This window comes from Hippocampus comes, unplaced genomic scaffold, assembly GCF_001891065.2.
Source record: "Hippocampus comes isolate QL1 unplaced genomic scaffold, H_comes_QL1_v1.1 scaffold260, whole genome shotgun sequence".
NCBI classification, from domain to species: Eukaryota; Metazoa; Chordata; class Actinopteri; order Syngnathiformes; family Syngnathidae; genus Hippocampus; species Hippocampus comes.
The window spans coordinates 551254-571526 of NW_017805378.1; the positions used below are offsets into that span (position 1 = coordinate 551254).

General features: G+C 45.3%; 1 protein-coding gene across 10 annotated transcripts in view; it reads left to right on the top strand.

Moving 5' to 3' along the window:
• Window positions 1-20273, top strand: part of rapgef1b (Rap guanine nucleotide exchange factor (GEF) 1b) — a 158244-nt gene that overhangs the window by 116419 nt on the left and 21552 nt on the right. For 2 of the 10 annotated variants that reach the window (XM_019872124.1, XM_019872125.1), the window contains exons 1-3: window positions 8779-9036; window positions 19132-19277; window positions 19884-20062. In XM_019872124.1, coding sequence (XP_019727683.1) covers window positions 8952-9036; window positions 19132-19277; window positions 19884-20062 — 410 coding nt within the window. In that variant the 5' untranslated portion in view covers window positions 8779-8951. Of the gene's footprint in view, window positions 1-3496; window positions 3918-8778; window positions 9037-19131; window positions 19278-19883; window positions 20063-20273 lie in introns of those variants that run through there. The other 8 variants (XM_019872129.1, XM_019872127.1, XM_019872131.1 and 5 more) reach the window with 6 other exon arrangements.

Sequence of the window (20273 nt, forward strand, 5' to 3'; positions counted from 1 at the left end):
GCTACTCTCTGGCCAACGAGTCGAGAGGACGTGATCCCCGTACAAGGTTAACGGAGCTTTAAGTTGAGCGTCGGCTTGCTTTTGGAAACAAATGCCCGCCAGCGAAATAAAACGCCGTCCCGTCTCCTGTCTTCAGCGCTCCAGACAAGCCCTGCCTTTTTGTGGTTGGCTCGTCACAAATTGTTCTAGTCAGCTGTCCGGAAGATTTCCGGACAGAATGAGGATTGCACAATCATAAGATGTTTTGATCAAAAAGATATTTATTAACCAAAACGCAAGACCGACAAAGTACATGAAGGATGCTGGTAACAAAGAATCTGGAAAAGTCGAGAACAATCCAAAAGCACGTGCAAAAGGCAAGGAACGAGAAAAACAAATTGCTGGTCAACCGAGAGTGCATGACAAGAACCAAACTACTACGAACGAGGTAAAAGCGAAGAGACAAAAATGTCAAGACCGTCTAAAAAAATTAAGCACTTGGAGACAGAGTTGTGAGCAAGGCTAATAATCCGACAGCCAGTTGTCGGCGTGGCGTGGCTTTTAAAACTGAGGGGAATGATGGCAGATTCGAGACAGACTTCAGTTACACAAATGTATTGTTTCGTAAACATCAAAGACGATTGAGCCTTCAATTAATCTCATGTAATTGTTTTACAAATACCATTAAGAGTCTTTACTGAATCAAACGAAGAAAAGACCATTTGGAGTGTTCAGATCACTCAGCTTTATTAACATCAAAGAACTTCTTCTAATTTGGAATCTTACATTAATGTAAACCACGTGTTTTTGTAGACATCAAAGACCATTGGAATTTTTCAGTCTACAAAGAATCTAATGTAGATAATGTAAACATCAGACAATGTAGTCTAAGTCAAGTAACTGAAGTTACCCAAACAAAAAAGGAGCAGGGTATGCTACTATTCATTGCTCCCTTCCTGGCAACGCATTTGTTTCAATAAATCATCATCATAAGAACAAAGAGTGAGGCCAACGTTTACAGCGCCTTTCCATTAGGAGACCCCCGCCTTGTTTCACATCTCATTAGCAGCATCTCCGTCCCAGCTTCAACAGAGATCCAGCAAGTCACCCTCATAATTAGTACTTGTCCACCACCTTGTGGGCAAACGCATAATTACACAGTTGTGGATTTACAGTTACTGTAGAACCGTGTGTACCGATCGCAGGACTCAATATTACATTGAGGGCAACTTTGACACTTTCAGACGGCTCGTGATTTGAAAACAGAATAAAAAAAACAATACAACATTGCATTTGGATCCCATTGAAAGTTGGACAAATAAGCCTGAAAGTTTAGCCGATGAGTGCAGATAGCCAACAGGTGGCAGCAGAGTCACGTTGTTTCGCCATGAAACCTACAGTGGGGTCAGAAATAGGAAGCAAAGGCAGAAACGCCGTAAAAAGAGAAGTTTGTTTTGCCAATCCCACACAATGTCATATATGTCCGTCGTCTGTGACGTCTCATCGTTTCACCGGCGGGGGGGAGCAACCCCCCCCGCCCCCCCCCTCTCTCTCTCTCTCTCTCTCTCTCTCTCTCTCTCTCTCTCTCTCTCTGCGTGTCAGCCTCACAGTGCAGAGGTTTAGGGTTCGATTCCGGCTCCGGCCTTTCTGTGTGGAGTTTGCCTGTGTGTGTTTTGGAGCACTCTAAATTGTCCCTTGGTGTGAGTGTGAGCGTGAATGTTTGTTGGTCAATGTGTGCCCTGCGATTGGCTGGCAAATAGTTCAGGATGTTTCCCCGCCTACTGCCTGTAGACAGCTGGGCTAGGCTCCGGCATGCCCCGCGACCCTTGTGAGGATAAATGGATGGATGCATGGATGTTTGTTGTTTTTTTTCAAGTCTTACCCACAGCCCCCATCCGTAACTTTTTTTTGAGGGGGTGTGAAAAACATAAACTGTCACTTTTTTTTGGGGGGGGGGGTTTAAAAACAAACTGAATGTTATTGAAGTTTTGGGGATAATTGGGGGGGGGGGGTTGTACAAGCCAATACATTTAAATGGGTTTCAAACATATGCGGAATTTTGCAATTTGCAGGGCAGACCGATCGCCTACCCCCACTCCACTGTACTCTGAAAACCCAACACGAGTGAGTGAACAAGGACAAAAACATCAGTTTGTCCCAAAATCAGCCAGTGGAGAAAATCCAAGAAAGCAAGCGAGCGTAAAGAGCGCAGATCACTCCTGCCCGGACAAGTCTGCTAAGGACTCCATTGTCTTGCCTGTGTGCGACTTTATCGTAGCCTCGGGGAAGGTATTCCACTTTGCACGGGCGTGGCCTCCTACCGTGTGCGAAGCAAAGGAGGCAAGCGGTTGCATCGGTCGAATATGAACCAAATAGCAACTGGGCTAAACACTAATTCAACACACGTGACGTATATGCGTGCGTGTCAGCATTTGGACGCACGCTCGCAGCTTTCATGAGCTGACCTAGATCACTTCAAGCAATAAGAAGTGTCGAGTTAATAATTCATAAAAGAGGAAAAAAAAATAAAAAGGATAGACCGGAATGGGTCAACCTCCGGCGGCCTTTTTCACAACTGCTGTTTTGACGGGAAACTCATGAATATTTTCACGTTATGCTCATTGCAGCTGCATGCGCTCAATGATCAACAGCACTGCAAGTGGGGATGTATCGGTGTGAAGGATTACATACTGCCTGTCTGAAAAGTATGTGTAGAACTATACAATTGTGGCCAGTGTGCCAGCCCACTAATGTGTCGAGTGAAAGGGTTTCCGCCAAAACTAAAAAAAGGGGTTTTGAACACCCACACTTTTTGAGTGTGAAATGTTCCAACTCCCACATTTTCTCTGTGACAGGTTTCAAAAACCATACTTGTCGGTGCTGTTTCCACACCGGGTTTTTCAACACCCACACATTTCCAGGGTAAAAGTTTTTAAAACTATTTGTCTGAACATCCACTTTTTCCCGTGAAAGGTTTCAACACCCATACTTTTTTAGTGAAATGTTTCAACAATGGGCAGCAGAGTGGAGGACTAGTTCGCACCTCTGCATCACAGTGCAGAGATTGTGGATTCAATTCCAGGTGCAGGGCTTCCTGTGTGAAGTATGCATGTTCTCCTGGTGCCAGTGTGGTGTTTCTCTGGGTACTCTGGTTTTCTCTCACACCCCAAAAACAAGCACGGCTGGTTAACTGAACACTCAAAATTGTCCCTGGGTGTGAGTCTGGTTGTTGTTTGTCTATGTGTGTCCTGCGATTGTCCTACTAGGGCGGGTTCCCTGCTTCAACCCTCACAGTTTTTCTCCTGAAAGGTTTCATCACCCACACTTTTTGTCGCATCTGCAAAGGGAATGTTGGCAGCGGGCCACTGGTTGGGGACCGCTGCACGACACTATCACCATCCCCCCCAAACCACCATATCCGCCCGGTGTAAAGTTGCCCTCCTTCCGCGGGCTCGGCGCTCCATACACACGCCCATCTCCTTGTTGACAGATTGCCGTTTCTCATTCCTGCCACGTGGTGTCGCTGGGACATCGTCTGGGCTCTCGCTCGATCGTCACTGGCTGGCTGGCTGGCTTTCTCGCTGGTTGTGTTTCCCACTAGCGAGTTCACGGGCTCGGCCACCAGACGTCAACGCGTGCGCGTGCAGCGTGGACCCCAGCGTAAGCTCACCCAGCGACGGACCGACTTTGACCAAGGAACGGCCTCTTCCCCCACCCCTCTTGCCTGGACCCGCACCATGTGTGTGGAAGTCGGATACATCATTTTGAGCCCACCGGAACCGTCTGACGGACACTACGGTGTACGGAAAAGGAGGGAATAGTCGTCGTCGGTGGCGACGGCGACGAACCAGCTGCGAAGCGCCAGCGTTTTTCTCGGAACCGCCGAGTGCGGGCTACTGAGAGGAAGAAAATGTCGGGAAAAATCGAGAGTAAGCAAGGTAAGACTCCGCCGTGTAACGGTTCTCTGAGACCGGGGACGCTCGCTATGCTCCCGTGGTAACATTTCATTGTGTGTTCTTCTCGTTCAATCGGGCCTCGTACCTTTTGGTTGTAGCTTAGCGCTTTAGCTTTTTGGGGGGTACTACTTCACCGGCATCCTTCTAAGCAAGTAAACACACATCGGTATTGCGAGATTTGGGGGCGTTTTCACTGTCGGACTTATACTTTCGCTTTACGTCGAGGACGAAGCGAGTCGCCGGGTTCCCTTTCACTCAGCCAGCTAAGCTCGGAACGCGCAGCGTCCCTTGGCGTTTATTACGGGAGCTAGCCGCGCGGCTAACGGTTTAGCCTTAGGCTCGGCCGGCTGCTTTGGATCGTTGACGTGTATGCTCCCAAAGACGACCGTGCCACCGCACTTTTGGTCGTTCGTCAAGCCACGCGTGCTCCAAATGTCTCCATTTGCAATCTTCCAAGTCTCAAGAATGCTTAAAATCACGTCAGGTTATCGTAAATCAAATCCTGTCTTCAATCAAATCATCTTAATGTGGTCCTGCTTGCAATATCTGGTCTGGAAGAAAAAAAAAGGTCGTAAGGTCAATTAATGATATTAGAGGTCGGTTTATCCAGCTCAGGGGTCACCAAAACGGTTCCTGGGTTCATCAGGGAGCCCGCTAAAGAAACTTGACAGCAAGATCTCTTTGCAGAATAGTTCAGGAAGTTTTGCATTAAAGCCTCTCTTCTCAGACCTAGACAGGAATGAGACATAATTCTCTATAGATAGACCCTCCACGCCAAAAAATTATTAGCCTAAATATTCGTTTTATTCGATCTTTTATGCGGACATATACAATAAAAAAACAATTCAAGTCATCGTCTCAAGTCAGTTTTTAACTCACTACCTCCTCTTTTTTGCCAAGTCACAAGCCATCACAACTTTAATCCAAGCCTCATTGACTTGGGTCGACTCAACTCCAAGTCTCAGTGACTAAAGTTGACTCGAGTCCAGTCATGATTGTCGAATGGAGTTGAAGTTGCGGTGACTAGTCGCCTCAACTTGACTCAACTCCAATTCATAGTGATTTGAGTCGCTTTCTCTGTGTGTTAGTATCAATTGTAATAATGTGAAGTACAAGATAGTAAAACGCGCAGGGTGGTCCCGTTAGTTTGCTTTGGCTGGCGAAACATTACACCCGTCGGCTGCTTTTGCGCATCCCCACTTCAACCAGCTGTCTTCTGAGACATGCGCACGCACACACATGCACACACAGATGGATGGGCACACACAAGGGAAGAGAGTGTCACATCCTAACCACAGGGTGTCAAAATTTGCCACTGCCTCGCAGACAGATGACTTAAATAACAGAAAAACAAAACAAAAAAAACCCTCAATTGTCAAGTCATCAGCACTTATCTGCTCCCGCAGGCATCCTCCTGTTGCTCCAAAGTGTTAGCAATCAAATATCACAGAAAAGAGGATTGGGTCACTGCTTCCCACTGAGGGGATGATTGAAGAAAGTAAAAATTGAGTTCTTACCAGTGTAGTTTTATGAAATGTTAATTTATTCCCAGCGTTCTGTTCTTTTCATTTTGTCGCATTTCTTCCAGTACGTGTATGTATATGGATCTTTTTTGTCCCATCAGAATTCAGACTCCGTGTCGCCAATCAATCTTATCCGCCCTGGACCTTCACAATATTGCTTGTTGACTTGAACCAGGAGTGCTCAACCAGTTGAGTTCTAATGTTAGCTTCTGTGCAGGCTGTCAGTTAGTTAACTGTTATGGTGATCACAAGGTTTTGTTTTGCAAGTTTTCTATGGTATTAATTGTGTATTTGCCATATCAGCATCGGGTTAACTAAATGTGTTTTTTTCTGAGTTACTTAGTAGTGAAACGCTGCCAAAAATGCCCCATGCCAAACGGTTGCCATAGCGTGCAGGCCAAGAGGGCCAATCAATGCGGAGACGAACTAACGGAACTTGACGGGAGACGTACAGCCCATCGTCACGGATCAACATATTTTCACGTCAGCATGGTAACGGTGCCCCCATGTCACTCTTTTGTCTTGTTTTGGACAATCGACGCACGGGGATGTTCGTGAAGAGGGAGCAAGCGAAGGATGGACGTATTTCTTAACGCCTGTTCTCACTTCTATCAATAATTGCTGTATAGCATCACTTTGAGGAAAAGAAGATTCCCTTGCACAGTTCTTCAAAATTAGATTCACAGTGTGCTCGCTTCAAGTTTATTGCTGTGCTCCGCTCTTTATTAATCAGCAATAGAACATGGGTTGATTTCTTTAAAAACAGTGGTTTCTGACCCAAATGTTATTTTTTTTTCCTCCTGTTTTGACACTTTGAGGTATAAAATGCTTTTATTCTCAATGGCCGGTAGGAAGCCATATTGCAAATGCAGAGGGGATTCCCCGAGAATCGACTGTCTCTTGCAATCAACACATTCAAATGAATCATTTGTGTGAGTGTGTGTTTGTGCATTTCATGCTCTTTTGCTTCTGTCACAGTCTTGGAAAAAATGATGCCGCCCCCCTACTGAGTTGGCCAGTGTGACACAACAACTTTGGCATTTGAGCGTTGCAAGGAGTTATGTTTTATAATTAGCCCCCTGTGTCTCTTTGTGAGCGGTCAATGGAAGTAGACGGCCACTTCCTATTTTGCTTGTCCCCTAACTTCCTTACCAATTTGTGGAACATGTTTGCCATTTAAAGCTCAGGAGTTTACTCCGTATTAGCACGGATGCGTCAGTCATTTCCGAGCCCACTCCAGCGAACCTGCTTATTGCGGGGCTCCTGCAACAGGTGTAAATCTGTGGTACACAGATCTTGGGAAAAAAGAAAATCTTCATTTTTTTTTATTATGTAGATTTTTCCCCCTCTCACACGCTTTAAACTAGGACTGCGACGGTCGAATATTTGGGTATTCGGATGCCCTACTGGAAGTTCTATCGAATAATCGACTATTCGGAGGAAAATAAATTAAAACGTATATTTTGCTCAGTTAAAGATACGGAAGACAAAAAAAAAAATCCACTTAATAATAATCAACCTATTAGTTTTCAATTTTAGATAAGCAACATTATACACTTAAATTTGAACTGTGCGGGGCAACCCACTTTTTTTTTCCTGTAGAAAGATTAGTGAGAATTTAGATAAGTCTATCCCGTTGAATTTTGGTTAATGAAACAAAGGGACGTCCGGACCGCGATATTGTAAGCTCAGTCAATGAATAAGCCTGATTTATTAAAAAGTTATCAGTTACAACTTTGGCAGGCTGCGTTGAGGCTCGCACTGTGCACAATACAATGTCAGTGTCATTTTTTTATTTTTATTTTTAAAGAGCCCTTAATGGGCGATTGAACATTATTTCAGGACAACGTGGTGTTTGTTGCTGTTGGTAGCAACAGTTTGTGTTTGCAATAAAACGCTCCAAACAGTCTGAGAGACGGGCCAAGTTATCTGTCAACGCCAAAAACACGCTGCCGGGAACAAATTCAAAATAAAAGGAGACCAAGGCATTGATGTCCATCTATTATTTGGGCAAGTTAAGGTTTATTTTGATTTTGACCTGCTCACTGCGGTGGCGGCGTGTTATTGCCATGCATAGTGTACATCGTTGTTGCTGCGGTTGGCTTGTCTTTTTCTTCTTGACAGTGTATCTGTAAAAGCGGCTACTCGGGGAAGAAGAAAAAAAAATGCCTCAAGCATTTTTTTTTTCCAAACCCAGGTCCTCAAATTACCTGAGGACCTGTTTTCAGCCCTACTTTAAACACACTTACACTTCTGATAACACAATTTCAAAAGTATTACTTAGCGCTTGTTTGCACTTTCTCTCAAGTTACACATTGCAGTGATTCTTTAATAACACAAAAAGCAGGAAAGCTGGAGAGTGCAGGCCAAATTAAAGCCTATATTCCTTCTCCTCTATGAGAACAATGCCTGGAAATTAGTTGGGGCCCATCTCTGCCTCATGTGTTAATTCCGCTGCGTCTCTTTTAGTAGACCTCAGTGCTGCCCTGGCATGTTATGGCACAAGGTGGTACTAACACTGAAGGCATGCGACTCTAAATTAAGAAATCTTTGCATGTCTGAAGATGGACGTTAGTAAGTCGTATTAAAAATCTGTGCAATCGTGGGAAGCGCAAAGGAAGAACCGCGATCAGACGGGGAACCCCTTTCCCGAAAGAGAAAACAATCCAGGGGGTGCACTCGCGACAAGCCCCCCCCGCCCCCCTTCCTTATACTACTGTACAGTTCAGTTGTGATGCGCTGCAATTTTGAGGTTTGATGGCTGCAAAGCACTCCCCGCCTCCCCCACCCCCCGCATAGATTTAGCTGCGCTGTAATTATTGTGATTTGTATGGGAAAGCAAGCAGAGGGGAGGAATCGAGGGTGGAGATCCGTCGGGAAGCGGTGGGAATCTGTCCACGCCAGACGGAGATTCGTTCAGAGCACAGAAGACTGGTCGCTGGGCGGCTTCTGCTTGGACACCGTTATCGATTAGCCACGGATGGCTCCCGGCGAGGCTTCGGCAACTACGGTCGGTGGCCTATTCTGTCGAAGAACCACGGACGTCGAGATTGTTTTGGAAGACGCCGGATGTAACGCAACACTGCTACCTTTTTTTACAATTTGTCGATGAAGATGAGTCATCTGTTGCTCTCGCTGTGTCCCGCACAGCTGGCCGTCCGCGGGCGGGTGGCCTTTTACCATCCCCGCCACAGTGTGCGTCCCCACGCCAGCTAACTGGGTGGCACCTGTGGTAGCACCGCCGGCCTTCTGCCCTGTTAAACCACGACTTTTAAGCGCTTCATAACCCCCCTCCTCCTCTTCCTCCTCAGCTATTTGTGGATCTTCCCTCGGAAGAGTGGGTCAAGCGAGCGTGATCACGATGAGCTAGTTTGTGACTAATTCTCAGCAGGGCTCTAAAAAAAAAAATGCCAGTCCCAACAGCAGACAGCCGTTAGGAGGCAAAAACTTGTCAGTCGAGCGCTCAGTCGGGTTCTCCCACGGGGCCTCTCGCATGGGCAACGCCAGCTGGAGGAGCCAAGCCTCCTCCGAGGACACAGACTCCTCTCTTCCAGGGGACCTAGACGATGACTACTCAGGTAAAATGCCGACTAGCTGTCCTGATGAACTGGACTGTCGTTGTGACTGTAAAATAAGCAGGAGATGCTCGGGGAAAATTGAAAAGAATGTCGCACATTCTTCCATGTGGCAAAAGCTGGAGCTTTTTTTTTCCGATGGCAACACTTGTAAACAAACACTTCTCTGTCATTTTACCCAGGCAGCATGATTGGCTAAACACGCTCGGATGAGACTTTGACTTTTTCTCTACTATCGGACTTGGAATGTGTGATGTGTTAGCCATCGTAGCTATGAATTTTTTATCGGTCAAACTTTAAAAAAAATAAGGAAAATGTTTCAAAAGGTAAATCAATGTTATAAATACGCACATAAAGTCATCTCTATTGACCAGTGAAGTAGATGCGGTGGAGATTTAAGGGGCTTGCTCACCCGTTGACAGACGCTCTCTTGTGACATTGAAATGCATAGCGAGCTGTTGTCGCCTTGCGGGCGAATCATTTTGTTTTGTGAAATGACTTAAAGACAACCCAGCCAAACATTTTATTCATTGCTGTGACTAAATGCTTTCTACAAACCTGACGTGGAAGGTTTGGTTCCTAGCCTGAAACTTTTTTTTTTTTTTTTAGTGGCTTCTTTGCCAACAGGCTTTGCTGTACAACATCCACTCGATTTAGCACTCACAGGTTCTGATGGATTAATATTTTTTCCTGAAGAAATATTCATTTTTGTCTATAAATCTACCGTTCCGTCTGGAATATTTGTTTCTTTTTTTTTTGTATCTTATTGTTGATGCTCGCCAGTATCAGAGCTTTGAATGCAAAATGGCTTCTGCGGCCCAATGATATGCTGCAGGGGACATTCCACTCTGGGCTTTCTGTGTCGTGTGGCTTTACACAAGGTGCTCATTTGCTGGGCTAAAACCCTTGGGCGGACCCAGCGCGGGGAGCCCGCTCTGCCGCGCCACATCCTTCCGTCGCAGGCCTTGTGAGTGCAAGGGTGGGGGAACGGGTCCATGGAGGGGGGCATTGCTGTTTCAATATGAATGCATTGACGTATGCAGGTTTAGTGTTTAAAATGAGTCGTATTGCTGCTCCTCAAGCCCCAGGCCTCGGAATGGACAAGCTGAACATAGATGAAAAGAATAAAACAATCGCATCCACCCTGGCCAGCCTGCCGGCAACATGTTGTGACTGCGTAATTAGCGAGCGAATTATTGTGTAATCGCAGCATTTCGTGGTGCCGTAATGCCTTGTTTGGAAAACACGACGTTGGCGCTGGCTAAATCAGCGTGGTTCGCCCCAGCGGGGATGTTGTCACTTAGCCCTGACCTTGCCGCTTAGAATGAGCCGCGGACGTGTGCAGCATTATGCAGCATTTGACTGGAGTGACTGTGACACTGTGGTAGAGTAGACGAGGGGTGTCAAACTTGTTTTCATCGCGCTTACGTCGTAGTTAAGCTTGCCCTCAATCGGCAAATGTTAGATTGGAAATGGACACTCCCCGCTGTCTTGTTAAATGTTTGACTTTAGCGCCATCCGGCTGCATCTTGGTGTTGTTAAGGTTGATTTCAGCGATCACATTTTTTTAAATTTGCATTATTTCCTGTCTGTAGGCAGCCCTTGAATGGCCCTCATACAATTTTAAAAAAATGTTTGTCTTTCTCTCCTGATGCAACTGCAGTATTGTGTCCATGCTAGATGTTGCTTCTTTATGGTCCTCTCCGTTGTAAGTGTTTTTCTTCCATTTGTATGATAAAACTTTCGATGCAGTTAAGGGGAAGTGTGTCTAGATAATTCTATAATGAGGTGATCATACATCTGGATGATTTTCACAGTAGTCACAGCCCACTGACAGAAACCACAACTACCATGTGGCCCACAATTAAAATGATTTTTTATTTTTTTTATTTTTTTAGGCCAAGGTGTCAATTATGGATTTTTGCTATTTATGTCAACAGTGCCTTGATATCGAAACGTCTTCTTGGGTTCACTGTAGTTGCAAATCTTACGTCGCATATTACATGCGGTGTAAGGAAGTCTTTTGAAAAGGACAATAAGTAAGAGTCTTTTTTACAAAGTCACGTCGCCAGCTACTAGCCTGACACATGCTTATTACGGCGTTTCATGCTCTGACAGAGAAGCCATGTGGCGATGCTGCTGGACATAAATGCTAATTGGTGTCTGCAACTTTTAGAGTAAACACAGGCATCATAGCTTCCCACAGTAGTGCAGTGCTGCGCTGCGCTCCGACTTGCCTTTGACCTACACCTCAAGCATGCTTTTTTGCTGCTGACACATTAGCATCGGATGGAGGGTTTATCCAATGATCCATCATTGAAATTCCGCTTGATACTTAGTGTTCCACTCCAGGGGTGCCCCATATTTTTGACCTAAGATCTACTTTACAATCAACCAGCCTTCCGCCATGATGAGCAACAGCCATAACGGCCCTCCCAACATGAACAAAACGGACAAAGAAGTAGATACAAGAGTTTGTGAATTTGTGAAAAGGACATCTTTGCCTGCCTGAGTGGAGACGTGATGTGGAGGCACGGGACGCAATTTTGCAGCATCTTAAGTGCAAGAACATCACTATTGTAGCTCACATGTACCATTTTAAAATGTTTCTCCTGGCACTCCAGGTTCCTATTCTTTGTCCTGGCCATCGGTGAAATGCAGATGAAACAAACGGAAAAAAGAGAGATCGCAACAGCTCTGATCGCAAGCTACAATTGCTTCTGGGTAATGCAGGTCATGCACCAGCGTGGGTTAAAGGTGACCTGCTTTTTTGTCGAATTAAATTTTTTAAAATACTTTTTTTGGTCAAAGTGAGACTGATTGGCTGCTGAGGGTGCAGTGTGCACTAAAACAAAAACTATTAATAACACAAACACAGACACACAAACGTTTGAAAGTTAACATGAAGCCGTAGCGTCCATTGACGAAAAAAGACAGTGGTTCACTTCTCCTGTCCCATTTAGATCCACTTCAATTCCAAGCGGCGACTCTCACTTCCAAATACACATACGGGGCCGACGCTCCTCTCTCGTCATCCTCAGCTTGCGCAGAGCAGCTGCCGTCTGTCGAAGGCTCTGAACTCATCTCAACAGATCTCTTTGTTTTCAGACTTGAGCGCGGCTGACGTGCTGGGTATTTATAGCACCTGGCGGTTCTCTTTTGTCTGTTGGTTTTCACCCAAGGTGAACGCACTGTCTGCCTGTCAGTTTGTTGAGACGCTCCCTCCAGATCTTAAAATGGAACACGCCAGAAAATATCCGAAGTAGCCGCACAGTCGCTGGAATGTTCAGACTGCTTTGAGCAAAGTCTTAAGCGCCTTGCATACACACGCCGCGAAATAGCCTCATCAGAGAGTGAATGCGATAAAGGCTACATTTCTATGTACGTGTTGGCTCCCCTCAAACAGATAATTAGATCTGTCGCGTTGTCCACCGCAGATTCTGGTTTGACATCTACATCATTTGTCGGGACAGCGGCAGTTGCTTTCACCACAACAGAAACGTTGGTTGTTCAACTTAAGTTTTACTCGTCTTGCCATCACAGCTGTGTATTTGCCCCCTCCCAGCACTGACAAAAACGGGGCAAAGACTGTTCTTTATCAGACTATCCAAGAGTTGTAATCTGCATACACTGAGGGAATTTTCATTGTTCCAGGCTCACATGAAAACAGTTCTCCCACGACACGAGCTTGTAGAGTTTGCTACCGGAGGAAAAACACGCTGGATATGGCCTACATCAACATCAAAGAGGCATTTATAGCAGCCCCTTGGCCCCACCTTGGCTCCTCAGACCACTTATCTGTCGTGCTAATTCCTGCATACAAGACCCTACTGATTAGAGAGAAAACTATAATGAGGTAAGACAGCATCTGGTCTTAGGGGGGGCCTGTGGAGACACTACAGGACTGTTTTCAGCGCACCGTTGGGATATGTTTAAGGAAGCTGCTACTTTCAGCGATCACACCAACGTAGATGTACCTGCCATGTCTGTGTTGGACTCCATCCTCAAATATTCGGAGTACATAAACATCAGCCTTCAGGTCAGAAGCAAGCAGCCATCACTCCTTGTTCACATGCTTGGGCCTCAAAATCTTAATTGCTTCATTTATAAAAATAAAAAATCAATTTTCCTTGAGTGGAGGCGTTGTTTGGCCCAGCCGTGTCGATGAGTCAGGTTCTGACACAGTCCCGCCTGCTGTGAACAGACAGTGTCGTTATGTCCACAAAAGAGGGAGCGGTGCTCACCGAGGGACAGGAAATGTAGCCAGCGGCCTCGGCCTCACGATGGGAAGGAACAGGAGGGGTAGTCCCCCCCGCGCCCCCCAAAAAATGTAGTGTGTTATCTCCCACGTTGAACGCTCGGCATCATGAGCAAGCGTGTCAGGAGCCCCATTTAGCCCTCACAGGACAATTTGGAGCTGTTGTTGGGTAGAATTTGAACTTTTTTATATATTTATAGATATAGATAGATATACAGTATCGATAAAAAAAAAATCTGATATCTGATCATGCTGACAAGCAAATCATATATCTACATTTAACTTTTGTCCAAAGACAGGAGCCACTAAGAATTATTAAAAAAAAAAAAAAATTCTAAACAAGTTTGGCTTCAAATAGTTATGTCATTGTTGTATCGGTTGTTATACATACACAAGAAGCCTGCTAACCTGTTTTCCGGGTCATGTGATTTTTGACACCTCGCGGATTAACCTGTGTACCCATATGTAGCCATTCATATGACTGAATGACAGCTTTGTGTCTAACTAAGCACGCCCACATTTCAGTATTTTTGTGACATTTTTATTTAGTTGTGTTCAGTGCCAATTTTGTCGTGTAAAATATGTACCATGGGAAAATAAAGGTTGGGAAGCACTTCAGTAACGAGAAATTTGCCATCATCCCAGCAACACGGAAGTATGCGTGTAATCTATGTTAAACCCAGCGACTGACATTTTGCCCAATCGGGGATAATCTCACACCGGGGCTTATTTTAGACATGGGGTGGCAAATGTCTTCATACTTTCACCATCCCGTGCCTTTATTTCTCTTCATTATGATGTTGGTCTGTTATACTCCAGGTGCCCTCTGCTTAGGACCCTGTGGCATCCCCTTCTTGTGTGGAGTGCCAAAAAGCATCGCTCAGTGGATGCTTGTGCTTTGTGTTTCAGCGTGTAGCATATAGGCCAATTGAATGACCTACACCTTGGGGCTCCGTCCTCCGCGTAGTCAGTTCAGCTCCACTGAAGTTCTGAATGACTACACTGATGGAAGAAACTATGTTGTACGGTACACACAGAGCGCTTTGGAAGGAGCTTTGTTGGTGTTGAACTGAAACAGAGGGACTATTGAAGCCAGGGGCCTATAAAAGGTTTATGGTGTCCGTATACTACGACACACTCAGGTACCACAAACCCTCTCTGCGCAACACGGGCCGGCCTGCATCTGACCTCGTGAATGGACCGTTTTGTCAACGTCTTGGGTGAATTTGCACCAATCGAATCAGGAATGAAGTCCTCTTTTCTCAAAGCCGCTTATTGAAGGAACCTCCTGTGGTCCGTGATGTGATATGATTTCACATCAGCCGCTGAAAAGACACTTTGTATGATTTAGGAATGCAGCTGCAGCACTGCGTCAGGCTTCCCTGATGTGTTCCGCCATTGAATAACTCATTCAACGGGCCAGCGGCTCAACATGATTTGCCCCATCCCCACCTATTTGGGAATAGTTACTTCAAATCTTTGAACATGGCGCACAGACGACGCGGCCACCATAAGCTGGCCACGCAGCTACTTGGAGGTTCCACAAAGTGTTGACGCCAAGTCTTGCTGATTGGAGCCCCGGTGGATTCGCAGCGGCGTGATTGGGCGTGCCTCTGAGCGGACGCCAGAGTTCATATGTAGCAGCTGTGCAGGACTGGACGTCATAGAGAGAGCGAGAACTAGGGGCCGTTTGAGAAAATGTATTGGATGAACATCAGATGGCGGAAGGGCGTCGTCATTACACCACCCGACCTTAACAACACTTTGTAAGCAGCAACACAACAAAAAAAAAAAATGGATGACACCACTTTGGTTGTCCTTTTATGTTTTTTTTTTTTTAAAATGTTTGCAATCCCATGACTGGTGTGTAACTGTGATTTATCGATCGCTGGTGTCAGCTTCTGGAACAGCATCACCCAATCACCATGTCGTGGGGCAAACACCTTAGGAGAGCTTTTTTGGAAATGGAAAAAAAAAATCAAAAAGAAACCCCCAAAGTGCAGATATCGGCAGTCTCACTTAAAGTACGGCTTTATCGCTGCAGGTGTTTCTACGGGGTCCGACATTAAGCCTTTGGGGCCACCATGAGCGAAGTGGGTTGATTTCGCGCCTCCATAGTGACGCAACCGCTGCTTGTCGAAAAATGCACATTTCATGTTGGCTTTTCCAACCGTGGCGTTCTCGTGGCCAGTTATGGATCGAGCTTTTTTTTTGTTGGATACTATGGATGGTCATTATGGATCGCCATGCTCCGCCAGGCACTCTTGCTTCCACACAACGGCGCATCCATCTCATTGATATTTGCTCCTGGCCACTCATGTGGAACGCTTTGCTTGTCACTGACTATCGAGGGGTCTTTTCGTATCAACTGTCGAGCGAATGTTACTCTTATTTTATTTCTTTGTTTATTTTGTCAGTTCTCCTCTATCCCTCGTTGACTTTTTCCTGTATTATTACATTCCAATCAGTCATTAACAAGGACGACATTTCAAACTGGGATTTCTCTTCCCGGCCATCTCGCCCCTCGGGCTGCAATTGCCCTTTAAAGATAAACTGAGGACATAATTGAGGTAGGCACTTCACTGCCACTACTACAATGGACCAAATAAATAATTCACTTTGCACTCAACTGTTTCCCATCAAATTTTTCCCCCCGCAGTTTGCATTCCCATTCTGCTCATCTTCTCTCAAAAGCCTCTCGCATTCTGTCTTGTTCCAAATCCCATCCTGGCACCGTGTCCCCGCTTTAGATCTGACATGAAGCAGCCCTCGCACCCGACATTGACAACTTTTATGGACAAAGGGGGAAAAAAAATACATTGTTGAACGCAGTGTTGTTGCTAAGTTAACACAAGATGAAGACACTCCGATGAAGCGAGTTATTCCATAGTAACAGCCGGCGTGTGCTTGTAAACATCTTTCCAGAGATCAGTCTGCATACATACAGCATTACGTTCAAGAGAATCTTGAGGAGCGAGGGGAAAGTTTGTCCCATGCCTTTGTGAATACTTGCAAAACTTATCTTAAAAGTTGAGAAACTCATGCGTGCAACTAATGCACTTGCGCTTGTTAAACTTTTGGATGATCATGTTTGTACCTCGAAACACAATTTGACTTTTTTGGCCCGAGTTACACTGCAGGGGTTCAATTGACAAAGTATCAAATTTAGACCTGATTCCATAGTCTGTGCTTGTGCTGTAGTTTAGCAAATTCACCCTGAGTGTGTATTCTGGGGGGTAGGTGCATGATTGTTGGATATATATTTGTTTCAGTCTGACAGGCAGAACCTTACAGCATCGGCTTCACTTTCCCACCTTGCCCCCCCCCCCCTCTCTCTGTGGAGATGGGAGGATGTGGAGAGAGTGGAGAAGTGGCAATAAAACAGGCCAAAATTTAAATGTCAGGGCAAGAGGCCATTTACACATGAGGTGTGCATTGTTTTTTTTTGTTTTTTTGAATTTATTGTGCATTTATACTTTGAATTTCTAGAGGTGGCAAATGGCACTGATTCCAATTCAATGGCACATCGGCATTTTGACAAAGCCCAATTTCTATTCCAAAAGAATAGGAGTTCATCTTTGTGGCTTCTTTTCGCTTATGTCATGTTTTGGTTCCGGTACCGTCACACAATCCCACCCCACCCACACCCCACTCCTTGGCCTCTGCCCTTCTCACCAGCTGCTATGTCGACCTTTTTGACACACACACACACACACACACACACACACACACACACACACACACACACACACACACACACCACACACACACACACACACACACACACACACACGTCCACTTTCATTGCATGGACAGGACCGAGAAGGGGAGCAGAATATTGCAGGACGGGACAGCTGTGTGTGTGTAACCTTGAGTGCATCCAATGAGGCTGCCGACAGCGAGGGCCTGACGAGCTGTCCTGTGTAGACGACTCACCTGTACTGGGCCAGCTCAGCCTGTCATAAACTCAGATGTCACCTGACGATTGTCTTCCTCTGTGTGTCCTATAGCCCTTCTGATCTGTGATAATTGTTGAGTCATATATTGGCATATATTAGACAACTTCTTGCTGTTTTTGTGACAAATAAGAGAAGAAGGCAATCTTGTGGTGCGCAATGACACATTTTGGGTCATTTGCATTATTGAAGTGGATGAAAAGAAATCCAAGCCGAGGGTCAGCGGACCAAGCTGTCAGTCTGGCAGGCTTATTGGTTAACTTGAAGATAAAATAACAGTTTGATGACATGATTCACAGTTGCTTCTGTGTGGTATTCACAGAAAGTGTAATTGCGGAAGTGATAACTCGCACTAGTGAGAATCAGTAACCCGGGTCAGTTCTCCATAAGTGATGACGTACGCAGCTGTCAGGCTTATTCCGGTTGCTTTACTACTAACTAACTCCCTTTTGTACGAAAGAGTGCATTTCCATTCTTTGTGCATTCTGTGTCAAAGTGGTGAAAAGAAAAGAAAAGCTCCAAATATCACTATGACAACAGCGTCTACAAAGATTTCAGCAAGGCTCTGAACCCGAGACAGCTCAGCAGAATATAAATAAAATTCACAAGAAAAAAAACATGTTTTGACACTGTGGTTTCTTCTGCCCGCTGCGCTCGGTGCGCGACGCCTTAAATTCAGCGTGAGACAAATTATAGTCGATGACCTCACCGTCTCAGTACAGCAGCAGTCAGCGGGGGGAGGCTGCTTGACGTGTGGATGCTAAAGGCGTGCGCATGACTTTCACAGAGCATGTCTGACCCATCCGTGTTGTTGTTCGCTTTCCTCCCATGTTTCAAAATTTTACACTTTTTTTTTGGTATCGATATTTGGATAAACGAGTTTTGATAAGTGCGAAACGTTGAAACGTTTGTTTCAATAACTTTTTATGTGTTGAAAGGGGTAAGACTACTTTTTTTTTTTTTTTTTTAATGATCTTCATCGATTTCTGATTTTTGCAAAAGAACGAAGTGGTCACCAGATTGCTCCTTTGTCGACGGTGAGCCGAGGCGAGGTGATGCGTGCATCCTTGAGCGGCAAGCCGAAGAAATATTGTCGATGCGTGATGTGCGATGGCCAGCTGTATTGATTGTGGTGGTGACTCAGCGTGCTGATGTCACTCACTGCACCTCATGCCTGGGCCGCCTTCCAGTTGTGAAACAGAGTCCTTCGGGCCCTCTTTAAACTTTGAGTGAACAAAAGGGTCCAGTATGAAGAGTTGTTGGCAAGAGGTTTACATACTCACGTCAAAAGGTTTCTACCAAGAAATATGAATCAGTCCTGTTCACAAGTTGCCTTAAAGGGCACGTATTAGGAAGAAAAAAAAAAAGCACAGTTCCTCATATTGCTAGAGGCTTGCAAACCTTTTGACTGATCATTCAAGACCACAGAATGTTGTGTTCTGTTTGTGCGAGCACTTGTCGTACCAAAAGAAAGTGGAGACTCGCTTCTTTCACGAGAAGAAAGTTTGTTTCTCTTGTAGGAGGAAAGCACATGCACTAGTTTCTGACCTAAAAGTGGAGCAAATGGGCTTTGTCTGAAAAGAAATGTATAACATATATTTAACTGTGTGTGCGTGTGTGTGTGTATAAGAAGCAAAACATTAAAAAAAGATGCTGCTCTTCATCATCATATCGTGCCGACGGCAGGAAACCAGCAACTTTTTCCGCCAAGATAACATTTGCGTTCCTAAAATCTGCTTGGGTGTCGGGCCTTTCATCTCGCCATGATTTAAAGATGACACCATCTGGTTTCTTCCTCAATCTCTCGAGCATGACTGACCGCAACTTTTTTTATTTCTTTTTTTTTGCCGCTCCTCTTCTCCCACTTTAACCCCCCATCCGTAGACTCGCAGCGGTCCCATCTGTCCTCATTTACCATGAAGCTGATGGACAAGTTCCATTCTCCCAAGATCAAGAGGACGCCATCCAAGAAAGGCAAGCAACTGCAGCCCGAGCCCGCGGCCAAGACCACTGAAAAGCCTGCTAACAAGGTAAGCGCACGTGTATTGTGCGGAGAAATGCCCCCAGCTCGTCTCCTCCGTGTGCTTGTTTGTGACTTTTTTTTCCCCTTGTTTCCTGTCTAATGTTTTGTCCATCCATTTTCTATTATGTGTGTTTTTACTCTGCTGGTTCCCACAGCTTCCCAGTCGCCAGGTGTCTGAACCACTTTAGAGACGAATGGAAGCAGTTTTGTTTCTTCAAATGGGCTTAGCTGCTCATTCTTTACCTTTTTTGGATCATTCACATAAATTACTGGCTATTTTCATGGTAATTTCACAGCTTTTAAAATGGCCGGAATTTTTTGCAACCCTCCAGGCCATCTAAAAACACAGCATTGAAACACATTTAAACTTGAAACACTTTTAAACACCCCGAAAATTGTATTTGTCCTAACAATCTGTATATACTGGTAAAGGAAATTAGCATAGATGTTACAATAATATTAAACCCTCAGACAACTGCTACTTTAACACACACACACAGCAGCAACACATGAAAAAGAGAGCATACAATAATACTCCCCAGCAATTCTTAAAAAAAATATAAAAATCCTCTCTCAATTCTCAATGTATGTCCTTTTTGTTTTTCTCATCCAGAAGGTGAGTCGACTGGAGGAGCACGAGAAAGACGTGGTCAGCGCACTTCGCTACTTCAAGACCATCGTGGACAAAATGGTGGTGGAGAAGAAGGTGCTGGAGATGCTCCCTGGCTCGGCCAGCAAAGTGCTGGAGGCCATCCTGCCTCTGGTTCAGGGGGAGGCCCGCATACAGCACAGGTGAGGTTTTTTTTTTTTTTTTTTTTTAACTCTCCACTCGTCTTTGCTGCATGGCAAGAATGCACAGCAGACTCGTCAGGACTAGTTGGATGTTGACTAATGTTGATTTGAATCTCTCGGAAGTGTGTGGACTGCGATGACACAATCAGTCTGGCACTTTACGATCAATGGTTCTGGTTTTCAAACATATTTGCTTTTATTCGGGATTGTC